This window comes from Rhinatrema bivittatum, chromosome 4 (genome assembly GCF_901001135.1).
Source record: "Rhinatrema bivittatum chromosome 4, aRhiBiv1.1, whole genome shotgun sequence".
In the NCBI taxonomy this organism is placed as follows: Eukaryota; Metazoa; Chordata; class Amphibia; order Gymnophiona; family Rhinatrematidae; genus Rhinatrema; species Rhinatrema bivittatum.
The window spans coordinates 146,923,204-146,936,831 of NC_042618.1; the positions used below are offsets into that span (position 1 = coordinate 146,923,204).

Consider the following 13,628-nt stretch of genomic DNA (forward strand, 5'->3'; position numbering starts at 1 on the left):
ACCGTGCTCTTTAATGTTTTTCTAACTTTTGAACTTCTCTCTCTTCAGAAAAGAGTAATGCTGAGGAGGTCTGAAGCTCCGCGTGCGATTCTGCGCATGGAAGAATCGACTGAGTCGTCGATTCCAGCGCAGGAACCCACGCGCAGCCTCAGAGCAAAGCTATGATGAAGCTCCGCCTCCCGGGCCTGATGGATAGTTCCCATGATAGCATGGCTAATTCAGCTCTGCTATCGACGGGAAACAACATATCATACTAAGGCCTTAGGATTTAACCTATGGAGTTATTGGGCTGGAAATTAAAGAAGAAGTAAGAACATTTTTCTTTTTCTTAGATAAAAATGCTATCAACTGTGAAGATTGGAAAAATAGGAAAGATACCCCCTGATGTTCAACAAGACATTTACATGGGTATTTTAATAGGAATAATGAGCCTAACTCCTGAACTTGGGGTCTCAACAGCAGAAACTGTCTCCTTCTCTGTGTTATTTTTGACAAGCCTGGAAAAATCTGAATTTTTTGTTTCAAGAAAGGCTCATTCCGGTATTGGAAATAGCATTTCAAAATCCATATGTACTGTGCATCTGACTGGGATGTCATTTCCATGAAATCATTAAACATGACTATCTCTGCATGCTCCAAGGTCTCTGAAATCAACAAAAATAATAGCCATTGACTGAGCATGCCCAATGACCACCTCATTTCCTATGAGATCATAAAACATGGCAACTTCCACATGCTCCGCGGTAATGTTTACTGCATATGATTAGCCTGAGCTTGTTTGGCCATGTCGTCATTTCCTGCCCCTCATACTCCCCTGGCACAGCAACATCTACACAAACTGGTAGAAAACAACGTGTAGTTGAAACTGTAGTATTTTTATTATGTGTTTATATCATATTTTATTACAGTTAGTTTCTAAGTACACAGATTACAAAACCAAAAATAAATACAAATGAAGGAGGGAGTTTGTGATTGGGGGTTAAATACTGCCTCTGGATGGCAAAAAGCAGGGGGTGTGTGGGTGCATTGCTGTTTTTGGCCTCCAGATGGCAAAAAGCAGAGGGGCCATATGGGCATTGCCTAAAGCAGCGGGGTGGGAGGGGTGCAATACTGCTTTTGGCCTCAGGATGGCGAAAAGCAGAGAAGTTGTGTGGTAGTTTCCATGGTGGTAGCTACCCAGGTTGCAATTTTTTCCCAAGATACCTTGCTCATTCCATGATGGCTGCCAAAGTAGGTCCGAGTGCTTGGTCTTATTTTTTTCTTTTTTCATAGCTAATAAAACATTTCACTTGCTTTGGAATGCAGTGTTGATTTTAAAAAACAATATATTTTTTCTATATGCTTGTGCACTGTGTAATGGCTTCAGCTGTAATAATAATAATAATAATAATAATAATAATAATAAAATGTCAACGGAACTTTAGTGGAAGGAGGAGGAGAGAGGCTCTGGAATGCCTAAAAAAAATAGCAGCTAATTTATGACTTGCAGATAAAACAGCCTTTTTTGCTTTTACAAAACAAAACAAAAAAATCCTGGCTTCTACTCATTTTTATAATTATACAACTGCTCAAAAACTATAATCTTGGCTGGGGTCTGTCTTTAGTTTCATACATTTAAAAAACTAAAAAAGTGAGGACAGGGTGTATGTTTGAGCAATAAATGCAGTTCCCACTTTGCTCAATGCTTTCTGTGCAAACTGCAGCAAGTACAGGGGATGGGGAGATGTGGGTGGGAGTAAGCAACGAGTGGTTGTAAAGTCTCTGAGATGAGAGCTTTTTATTTTAAAACTGGTCTTTTCTGTCTTTTTCTCAAACATCACAATGTGATTTAAAAAAAAAAAACATGGGCACAAAAAAATTTTTGCTTTGGTGGCAGAAAAAAAACAAAAGGATTTTTTTTTTTTTAATTTTAATGACAGAAAACAGAATGATTTTAATGACTGATATAGACTACCCTTTCAAACCCCATAGCTGCTTACTAAGCATGTTCATTGCTTCCAACATGGCTGCCCTCCATGCTCTCTCCTTCAGGCCCATTCAATAAAGTCCGCAGGAGAACCGGCGCTCTGAGGCGAGCGCCCACTCTCCCGACGCGTGCCCAGGAACCTCTCCTGGGCGCGCGATTATTTAAATTAGGGCCCGCGCTAATAAGGAGGCGTGCTAGGGACACTAGCGCGTCCCTAGCACCTCCTTATTGGCGGAAGCGGCGGCTGTCAGCGGGACTGACAGCCAACGCTTAATTTTACCGGCATCAGTTGTTGAACCCACTGACAGCCACGGGTTCGGAAAATGGACGCCAGCAAAGTTGAGCATCCGTTTTCCAACCCGTGGGCAGATTTTTTTTTAGTGCCTCTGACTTAATACCGCTATGATATTAAGTCGGAGGGTGTACAGAAAAGCAGTTTTTTCTGCTTTTCTGTACACTTACCCGGTGCCACCTGAAATTAACGCATGCCTTTGACAGGCGTTAATTTCTGAGAGTAAAATGTGCGACTTGGCCGCACATTTTACTTTCTGTATTGCAGGTGACTAATAGGCTCATCAACATGCATTTGTTTGTGATGAGCGCTATTAGTTTTGTGGGGGGGTTGGCCGCGCTTTTTCTACGCGCTATTACCCCCAAACGGGGGCTAAACGGTGCGCTCGGCCGGGTGCACCGTTCTGTATCAGCCTGCTTGTAAAGAAAAGGTCTGAGCATGGGTAAAAATATCATGGCCGGTGATGTAATTCCAAGATGGCTGCCTACAGTATGGTTCATGTCACCATTAAAATGCACTTTGATCTGGTTTTACTGCACATGTGCAGCTGTGACATCATTTCTGCCCCTCCACAACTGCCATCTTGGATGCGCATCATTTCCTGTCTCCAGGCACCTGCTGGCATATTTCTGGTTCCAATCTGCGCCAGCCATAAGGGCCCCAGACAGGGGGTGCTACCGGAAGTGAAGTCATCAAAAAGGGGCAGAGAGTGGGCAGGGCTATAACAGATGCACAAATGGGCGGGGAACAGGGTGGGGCTTAGCCCTGAAGTGACCACTGATTGTTATGGGGTTACTGGGGAGGGCTTGACCCAGAAGTGGGTGTGGCCACCTGTCAACAAATTTTGTTAAGTGCTGTACCCTATAACTACTCACACCTGTGTTTTTGCAAGTTGTTTCCAAATGCAAAAGCCAGTGTACTAAATTGTATTAACATATGTAAAGCAGAGTTGCTTACCTATAACAGGCCTATAACTAGCCACCCCGACAGACTGAACCTGGCAATGTTCGTAAGTGGTAACGGGAGATAGAATTCCTCCGACAGCAGGTTCCAACGGGACAATAAAGCCACTTGCAAAGGTCTCAAATGCGCAAAGGCCCACGGAACTAACTCCAAGGTCGAAGCCTTGGAGCCAAGAACCTGTAAGTAATCCCAGACTTTGAGCACGGAGGCTCATAGCAGGACTGTACGTGACCATGCAATTTGATGATTCTGCCCCCGGAAAGTAAAACCTTGCCCACTTGAGTGTCAAAACGGGTTCCCAAAAACTCCAGGACCTGGGAGGGGACAAGATAACTCTTGGTGAGGTTGACCACCCAAGCCAGGGAGCGCAGATGGCATAAGACCATGTCTACAGCTTGTAAGCATAAGTCCGACAATTTCGCCCAAATGAGCCAGTCATCCAGATAGGCGAGCACCAGCACTCCCTCCTTCCTCAAGGACGCCGCAGCCACCACCATTACCATGGTGAATGTCCGCGAAGCTGTTGCAAGGCCGAATGGTAGGGCACAAAACTGTAAATGTTGTCAGAGGATCATAAATCTGAGGAACTTCTGGTGATCCCTGCGAATGCCTATTTGTAGATAGGCTTCTGTCAGGTCTAAGGACGCTAAGTATTTGCCCTTTCGCACCGCTGCAATGACCGACCGGAACATCTCCATGCAGAAACGAGGCACCTTGAGGGCTACATTGACCTTCTTTAAATCCAGGATGGGCCGAAAAGTTCCTTCTTTCTTAGGGACGACGAAATAAATGGAATAACGTCCCTTCCCCTGCTCTGCCAGAGGAACAGGTACGATAGCCCCTAGACTCTGAAGGCGCCCCAGGGTCTGGCGAACAGCAGACTCCTTTGCTGGAGAATCGCAAGGGGACACCAGAAAAAGGCTTTGGATCGGGCGAGCAAATTCTAACGTGTAGCCGTGTCCTATCACACTGAGAACCCACCGGTCTGACGTGATATGGACCCACTCCAGAAGAAAGATAGACAGCCACCCCCCTATCACAGGATCCGTGGAGTGGGCCAGCCTCAATTCATTGAATGGACTTCACCACTGTGGTGCCCTGTCCAGCTCCGTCCCGGGATGCGGGACAGCCACGGTAGACCGGGGACCAAGACTGGAACCTCACAGAAGTTTGTCTTGTTGCTCGAGTTCTGAGCCCTGCTCTGACGAAAATGCCTCTGGCCCCGAAACAAAGAGAGGGTGGAGAAGGCGGCTTTCTGGCCTTTCAGCCTGTCCTCTGGCAGCTTGTGGACCTTATTTTCACCCAGATTCTTGATCAGCTGCTCCAGGTCTTCTCCAAACAGGAGCCTGCCCTTAAAAGGAAGGGCCCCCAACTGGGCTTTAGAAAATACATCCACAGACCAATTCTGCAGCCACAGAAGCCTCCGGCTGACACTGCTGATACTATAGTGTGCGACGACGTGCACACTATAGTACAATGCATTCGACCCATATGCCACTGCGGCCTCCAAACGTTCTGCTTGTTTCGCCTCTGAAGGCGCAAGATCTTCTGCACCCATCGCAGGCTCGTCCGGAGCATGTAGCTGCTGCAGACCACAGCACGAATGCCCAAGGCAGACACTTCAAAAATCCTCTTGAGGTACCCCCTCCAATTTGTGATCCTGCAAATCCTACAATGCCACTGCCCCCGCTACAGGAATAGTCATCCGTTTAGTAACCGCAGAGACTGATGCATCCACCTTAGGACTCCCAGCATCTCCAACACTTCCTCAGGCAAGGGATACAACTTCACCATAGCCCTGCTAATCTTGAGGCCTGTTTCCAGGGAATTCCACTCCCGAAGTATCATCTGCCTTAGCATAGTGTGCAGAGGGAAAGTTCAAGAAGGACTGCGCAAGCCGCGAGGATAGGGTCCACTGTGTCCGGACTTGGTTCAGCAGGAGGATCCACTATGCCCAGTTCCGTGAAGACATGGGGAATCAAAGGCGCCAGCTCGTCTTTCTAATATAGCAGACCATCTTCGGTTCGTCCCCCTTCACCGGAGGGATCTGGTCCGACATGGCACCAATGTCCGGAGCATCCAAGGGAGGGATGGGGACCACCGGCCCCTCCTCCTGGTCCGAATCATCGGAAGAGGACTCCCGCACAGACCCCCGCGCCCCAGGGCTGTACCTGACGAATCCGCATCACTACTGGCGTTTCCTCCCTCCTAGGGATCTTGCATGGTGGCCCAATAGGCCCCTGCGGAGGAGAGGGCCCCCTTTTTTCTCCACTACTGGCTAGGAAGGGCTGATGCATCAATAATATGAGCTGCAGGGAAAACATTGTGGGCCCCGCAGAAGTACTCTCTAGGGGGTCAGGATTCACATCAGGGGAGTCCCCCATGGCTCCTTGGACCGCCACGGGGCTGGAATCGGCCAGGGACAGGGCTGGAGGGAGATCCCCTCCCCCAAACGCTTTGCCATCTGCAGCGCGAAAGGCGCCCAAAATGGCCACCGTTCCCGCACTGAGCGGGAACAGATCAATCGGGGCCTCCAATGCAGCGAGCAGCCTCCGGCGCTGCACTGCTGCATATCGGCCGCCGCGGTCCTGCCGGAACTGCTCTCCCCGCTGGGGAGGCACTGGCTGCAAATTCCCGATATTGTGCGGCTAGGGAACCGATCGCTGCAGGGCAGCTGCCAGCCGGCCCCGGGAGAGACAACAGAAAAAAAAAAAATTCCCAGGCTCCCTGCTTCAAAACCACTCCTGCCCTACCTGCTGCCGAGAGAGAGAGAACCCAAGACCTCCCCACACCGTTGTTTTTTTTTTTGTTTTGTTTTTTTTTACCACAACTTTAACAAACAGAAAATCAAATACTTTCCTGAAGAGACTGTTAGAGGCAGTGGAAGAGGAGCGTAGGATGGGAGAGGGAGCTGTACCACCAGCTATCACCCCGCGAGCAGACTCAGGAACAAAGATCAAGGTTCCCAACCCCTGCTTGTCCAAATGTCTACAACCAGGGGAGGATGGTCCCACCAGAACCTCACAACCCCCTGGGAGACTCCAAGGTGAGATAAAGTGCTAAATCTTTTTTTTTTTTGCTTGGATCAGAACCACAGGTTTTGCGCCACCTCCATCTGCTGGAGACAGAGAAATACTGAGGAGCAGCTGGTGGCTCACCAGGTTAAGAGAGGGCACTCTACATTTTTCTCTGTCTCCATCTGCTGGAAGGGAGGCAAAACCCAGCAGTCTGAACTGATCCATGTACATACAGGGAACCACCCTTTTTTGGCCTTTAGTTTAAGGATAAGTATACAAATTTCCCTCTTTGCTCAATAGAGGAAGGAAAAATAGAACTGTAAGCAAACACATATCTTAGTTTCCCCAGCCTTGACAACAGTTGTTGGTGATCAAGCTCCAGTTAAAGTCTTCATCTCTGTTCTGGGTATACATTTGAAGAGCATTTAATGACTGAGAAGCTGCCATATCTCATAAATTTGGAGGATCTGTCCCTTTCAGGATTTGCTCACCTTTTATCCTGTTTTTACACCTCTATTATCAGTGATAAAAACGAAAAATGATCGGTATGAAAAGGACTTATTAAATCTTGCCCAATTCTGGCCGAGTTTCGCTCTCCATGGAGCTGCCTCAGGGGCTACTAGAAACAAGTATAAAACAAGTATAAAACACACATACATAAATATATGTAAAACCAAAAACCAGTACATATATAATAAATTAAAATCATTGTCTTAATTTTGTACACATTCATATATTTATATGTACATAGTTATGATTTTATATTTTATGATTTATTTATGATTTTAATTATATATGTACTGTTTTTTGGTTTGACATATATTTATGTGTGTGTGTTTTATACTTGTTTTATACTTGTTTCTAGTAGCCCCTGAAGCAGCTCCATGGAGAGCGAAAATCGGCCAGAGTTGGGCAAGATTTAATAAAAGTCCTTTTTCGTTTTTATCACTGTATGGCTATTGTAAATTGGCTTCCGCTTTGTTTCTTGGGACCACCTCTATTATCAGACAGTAGAAGTCAGTACTCATCCTCTCAGAAACAAAGTGTCTAGGACAGTGCTTCTCAGCTCAGTTCTTAGGGCACATCTAATAAGTAAGTTTTCAGGATATCCACAATGAATATGCATGAGACAGATTTATTTATTTTATTTAAAATCTAGCATCGTTATTTATTTTATTTAAAATCTAGCATCGTTAAGCTAGATACCATCACAACGGTTTACAAAAAGGCAAAAATATTAATGCTGGTAGATGTTTTGATTTCTATTCACTAAACAGGTGCCATCAGGTTACGGTAACAGTTTTATCATAAATACTAAGTGGTGGGTGTGATACATTATGTCCATTCTTATCTGTGACCACTTTAAAATAGATTAATCATAATATCTTATCCTTTGGTGGTGAATGAAAATATAAAAAAATACAATACACACACATATAGATTAGGGCAATGTGTGTGGGTGTTTACATGTATGCAAATCTGTCTCATGCATATTCATTGTGGATATCCTGAAAACCTGATTGGCCAAGTGGGCCCCGAGAACTGGGATGAGAAGCATAGGTCTAGGAAATTAGTATATGAATATACAAATGTAGATGAGCAGAGGTTGTCATTAAGTGTCCTTAGCATATGCTAGCTGTCGTGATATACAGAGTAGCCGAAGAGACACTATCCAGTCACTATTCGGTTTTCTCAGTACCATATGTGATGCTACCTGCATCTGTCTTCAAAAGGTTATCTATTAGGTATCTAATAATATAGTTACCTAGTCTAGCAAACCACATTCCTCATAGTGAAGAGAAAAACAGTAATATGCCTTTAGTTACAGAGAAAGAATTATTTGCCTACCCTGATGTAACTGTGGCCAAGCAGCTGCCAAAGCTGCAACTGCTGTCAAAGCAGATTTTGTAGGGTCTGCATCTTCATCCAAGGCCTCAGTTAAATCTGTCAGGAAACAATTATATTTCAATTAAGGCAAAGCTTGCAGAGGAGTTTAACAAATTTATTTGAAGCTAGCTTCTGTATTGCATCAAGTAAAACACACTGGTGCATCAAAAGAGCTTGCGATGACACAGCCTGAGCAAACCCTTCTGGCTAAAGGTGGCAATGAAGAGTCTGGCTAGCTAAATTTGCAAATTCTCCCTGGCCCATAAATCAGCTAATAAACAAAGATCACCCAGCACAATTTTCTCCAAAATTTAAAAAAGAGAATAGCAGGAAAGAGAAATATTTAAAATTTAAAAAATCTTAACCACAAGGCATGCACATGAAACAAAAGCAAAATCTTAAATTAATCCAATGCAATAATTAACAACATTATTAGCTTAGCTGTAGAAAAAAAGTGTCAAAGATTCTTGTCTATAGTGCAGGAGTTAGTTTAAAAAGACAAATGAAAATTAGTTCTTACCTGTTAATTTTCGTTCCTGTAGTACCACAGATCAGTCCAGACTGTGGGTTGAGCCTCCTTTCCAGCAGGTGGAGACAGACTAAAACTGAAAGGATATCCTATATGAGGACAAAGCCTATCCTGTAACCCTTCAGTATAACGAATGTCAAAGCAGAAAATAACAAAACCAGAGTAGGATCAAGCAAGTAACCATAAAACTCAATGGAGCAGATGTAGAACAATGTAATAAATATGGTATGACTAACCGCTCTTGCATATACTTGGTGCTGGGCAACCAAGGCTTCCGGTGTATTTGCTCAGTATTCATGCACAAAAAAGATGTGTGGAAATCTACAAATCTGCAAGAGAAACAAGCTTCAAGAGGACAGAAAAAAAGACAAACAGGGAAGGGCATCTGGACTGATCCGTGGTACTACAGGAACGAAAATTAACAGGTAAGAACTAATTTTCCTTTCCCTGTACGTACCCGGATCAGTCCAGACTGTGGGATGTACCAAAGCTTCCCTAAACCGGGTGGGACAGAGACAGTCCCGCTCGAAGCACTTGTAGCCCAAAAGAACCAAGAAGCGGAGCTTGCACATCCAGATGATAGTGTCGAGCAAAAGTATGCAAGGACGTCCAAGTGGCGGCACTGCAAATCTTCTGCGGAGAGACTGATTGACTGTCCGCCCAGGAAGTAGTTTGAGAACGCAGTGAATGAGCCGTAAGGCCCTCGGGAACTGCCCGTCCTCAACAAAGAGAGGCCGAGGAGATCGCTTCCTTCAACCATCACGCGATAGTGGTCTTAGACGCCGGCGTACCCCGAATGGGCCCACTCCAGAGGACAAAAGATGAACCAAGACCCGAAAGCCATGGGTAACCTAGAGATAGCGAAGTAGAACTCGTATAGTATCAAGTTTATGGAAATCGTCCCCAGTCACAGGGAAAACGCAGGGAGTTCTGCCAACAGGTTGACATAGAGGTTACAAGAACCTTCACTAAGAAGGAAGGGCCCATCACGCGGGATACCCCGGAATCGGAAAATTGCAAAACAAAAGGTTCCCGACAGGACAGCGCGTGGATCATCGAGATCCGAAGAGCAGAAGAGATAGAGACCAGAAAGACAGTCTTAAGCGTAAGAGCTTTCAAGGTAGCGCGACGGAGAGGTTTGAACAGAGCCGCACAGAGGGCCCGAAGGATCAGACAAACTCCCCGACGGGCAAGCGGCCGAGAAGTTGGACGTAGATGCTTGATGCCTTTCAAGCACCAATCACATCCGGGTGGCCCGTTCAGTGATGACATTCTACCCGACCCAGGAGAGAGCCGAGAGGGGAGAAGATCTTCTTGGGGAAGAGAGGACTAACGAGATTGGGGCGGAGAGCGCTGAGATACCAGACTCCGCACAAACAGCTTCAAACACGTTCCAGATACGCGCGTACGCCAGGGAAGTAGATTGTTTCCGGGCCCGCAACAAGGTGAAGATGACCTCCTCCTAATAGCCCTTGCGCCTTAGGCATCAATCTTTCAAAAACCAGGCCACTAGAAAGGAGTGATCGGCCTGGTCGAAAAATACAGGTCCTTAATGAAGGAGCAGAGGAAAATGGCGTAGCCGTAGAGGTCCGTCCGGCGGTAAGTTGAGAAAATCCGCAAATCACAGCCTGTGCGGCCACTCCGGTGCTACCAGAACCACGGGACCCGGTGGAGTTCCATTCTTCTGAGAACTTTCCCGACCAGGGGCCACGGGGGGGGGGGGGGGGGGGGAGACACGTACAGAAGGACGTCCGCTGGCCAAGGAGAGCCAAAGCATCTACGCCCTCTGAGCCGTGTTCGCTCCAGCGGCGGAAGAACCAATTTGCCTTGGCATTGCAAAGGGTCGCCATAAGGCTCAGGTGGTGGGGGACCACCTGTCGACGATGAGATTAATGGCTGCGTCAGAGAGTTCCCACTCCCCAGAATCGAGCAACTGACTGAGAAAATCGGCCTGAACATTCCCCTTGCCCACAATGTGGGAGGCCGCCGGGCACTGTAGATGTCGCTCTGCCCAGGCGAAGAGACTGCTGGTTTCCAGGGCCATCAGTGGACTGCGTGCGCCTCCTTGGCGATTGACAAGCCACAGTGGAGGAGCTGTTGGACAAGACCCGTATCGCCTTGCCGCGGATGAGTGGGAGAAACTCCAGAAGAGCTAGGAACATCGCCCGAGCCTCCAACCGAATGATGTGCCAGCGAGACTGAGCTGCCGGTCAGATCCCCTTGGCATACTGAGAGAGGCAGACCACACCCCAGCCCGAGAGACTGGCGTCCGTGGTTACTATCGTCCACTGAGGGACTCTGAGAGGCTTTCCCTGTAGCAAATGAGGAAGGGAAAGCCACCACTACAAGTCGGCGACGGTAAGGCCCAAAAAACAGGAGGACTGTGTGAAACTGTTCAGACACTGTCTGCCAACGGGACAGCAAAGCTTTCTGGAACGGTAGCATATGAGCAAAAGCCCAAGAGACAAGGTCGATGGCAGAAGCCAAGGGGCCCGAGACCTGCAGACAGACACAGGCCGCCGGAGAAGACAGCAAGACCAGACTCTGAAACCAGCCGATCAACTCGAGAGCCCGCGCGCAAGGCAAGAAGACTTTGCCCACCCGGTTGTCAAGGTGGGCTCCCAGGAATCCTAACTCCTGGGAGGGCTGAAGGTAGCTCTTGGAGAAATTCAGAATGCACCCTAGAGATGCAAGGAGAGGTAACACGCGATCCACCACCTGCCAGCAAAAGCCTCCGCCTTGGCCCCGACGAGCCAGACGTCCTGGTAGGGGTGAACAAGGATCCCTTTCCGGCGGAGAGCTGCTGCCGCCACCACCACCATGACTTTGGTGAAGGCGCGAGGTGCCGTCGCGAGACCAAAGGGAAGCGCCCTGAACTGGAAGTCCCGGTATAGGATGTGAACGCGAAGAGACTACGGTAGCCGCGATGAATCGGAATATGGAAACACACCTCTGTCAAAGCAAGTGAGGCGAGGAACTCTCCGGGGCAAAATGGCATGAGGACCACTCGCAGAGTTTTCATCTGGAAAGCGGGATCTTAAGGGCCTGGTTGACTCTTGTGAGGTCTAAGATCGGACAAAGACCCGTCCTGTTAGGGAACGACAAAGTAAATAGAATACTGGCCTACGGCAAGTTTGCTGTCTGGAACCGGGACCACCACGTCCAGACACAGGGTCCAGGCGGGGGTTTGCTCCACCGCTTGCCACTGGGACCGACCGCACAGGGAAATAGAAAAAGGATCTCGAGAATCTCGAGCAAAGCGAAGGCATACCCGTCTCCTAGGACGTCGAGGACCCACTGGTCCGACATGAATTTGACCCATGCCACGAAAAACAGGGAGAGTCAACCGCCTAGGAAGGGGACAGAGGAAAGAGTCAAGTGAACTTCATTGTGTGGCAGGCGTAAGGATGGAGCGCGTGGGCTGGCCCTCACGAAAGGAATGGCGCCCACGGGAAGGCTGCGACCAAGACTGCGAGCAAGATGGAAAAACCCCCTGAGGAGTCACCCTGCTCGCATGGGGTATACCGTCTCTGGTCCAGATAACGTGGACAAGAGGGTGTAAAGGAACGGGATGGTTTCGGACGGTCCTTCGGAAGCCTATGGACCTTACATAGAAACATAGAAATGACAGCAGAAGACCACCAAACGGTCCATCCAGTCTGCCCAGCAAGCTATGCACTTTTTTTTTTTTTTTTCCCTCTTACTTGTTACGCTTGGCTCTTAGTACCTTTTTGTTCTATTTCCCTTCCATCCCACCATTAATGTAGAGAGCAGTGTTGGAACTGCATCTAATTGATTATGTAGCTTAGTTAGGGGTAGTAACTGCCTCAATAAGCAAGCTACACCCATGCTTTTGTTTACTCGACTATGTAATTCAGTCCTTGTTGATTGTTGTCTATATATAGAGCCTCTTTTCTACATTGCCCCTGCCGATGAAGCAGAGAGCTATGCTGGATATGCATTGAAAGTGAAGTATCGGACTTTCTCCCCTGCCGTTGAAGCAGGGAGCTATGCTGGCTATGCTTTAAAAGTGAAGTTACTTTCCCCCAAGGAATCCATAGTTTCTCAAGGCCCTTGCCAAGGAGCAGCTTACCTTTGAACAGCAACGTGCCCAACCGGGCTTTGGAGGACGGATCGGCCGACCAATGGCGCAGCCAGAGGAGCTGTTTGGCGGACCTCACCGTAGCCATCGCTTTTGCCTGGACGTGGAGGAGGTCGTAAGCGCAGCCTCTGCCCACGGGGGGTCCCGGGTGCAGAACAACTTTGAACCCACCTGAGACCTGCCCGCAGCATGAGACTGCTGCAAATAGGCGCACGCACCCCCAGCGCCAGGACATCAAAAATGCGCATCACATGAGCCTTGAGCATGCGGACCTGTGTGGCTTTAAAAGCCGGGAAACCCTCCTGAATTGTGATCGCATAAGTAGTCCCCGGAGGGATTATTGTCTTTTGTTTTGGTTTTTTTTTTTTTTAAATCTAAGCATACCTCCGGGAGGGGGAGCTTATCTAGTGCACGGCCCGCCTAGAGTCCCGTCTCGAGAGTGTTCCATTCCCGCAGGCGCTACAATTTGTGCGTGGGATGAGAGGGGAAGGCGATTGCCGGATCCCTGATTTCTGCCAGGACCGCATCCATATCCTTGGGCAAAGAGGCCGTAAGGGGTGGAAGAGTATCCTCCGCATCCGGATTAGCGGCAGGATCCAGGGGTACAGGATCCACCGGGAGGGGCACTCCCGGGACCACCCGCGCCCCAAGGGACCCCGGGGGCTCCGCAGCCGGTCTGTCAACGGCGTGGAGCGAGGAAATTTTTATTTTTTTTTTTTGCCGGGGAGGGACGACACCTTCCTCCTCCTCCTGCAGGCTAGCTAAATAAGTTCTTCGCAGGAGGAGGGCAAAATCAGATACAAAACGAGCCCTGGAAGTCCCGGAGAGGCAAGAGGGTGACAGAAAACCCATCCTGGGGGGCCAGGGGGCTG

At 48.2% G+C, this 13,628-nt stretch overlaps 1 protein-coding gene across 2 annotated transcripts in view; it reads right to left on the reverse strand.

The window, feature by feature from the left end:
- The window catches only part of BAZ1A (bromodomain adjacent to zinc finger domain 1A), a 514,327-nt gene that overhangs the window by 328,698 nt on the left and 172,001 nt on the right, over window positions 1-13,628 (reverse strand). For both annotated transcript variants that reach the window (XM_029598945.1, XM_029598944.1), the window contains one exon: window positions 8,087-8,182. In XM_029598945.1, the coding sequence (XP_029454805.1) occupies window positions 8,087-8,182 (96 nt within the window). The remainder of the gene's footprint in view (window positions 1-8,086; window positions 8,183-13,628) is intronic.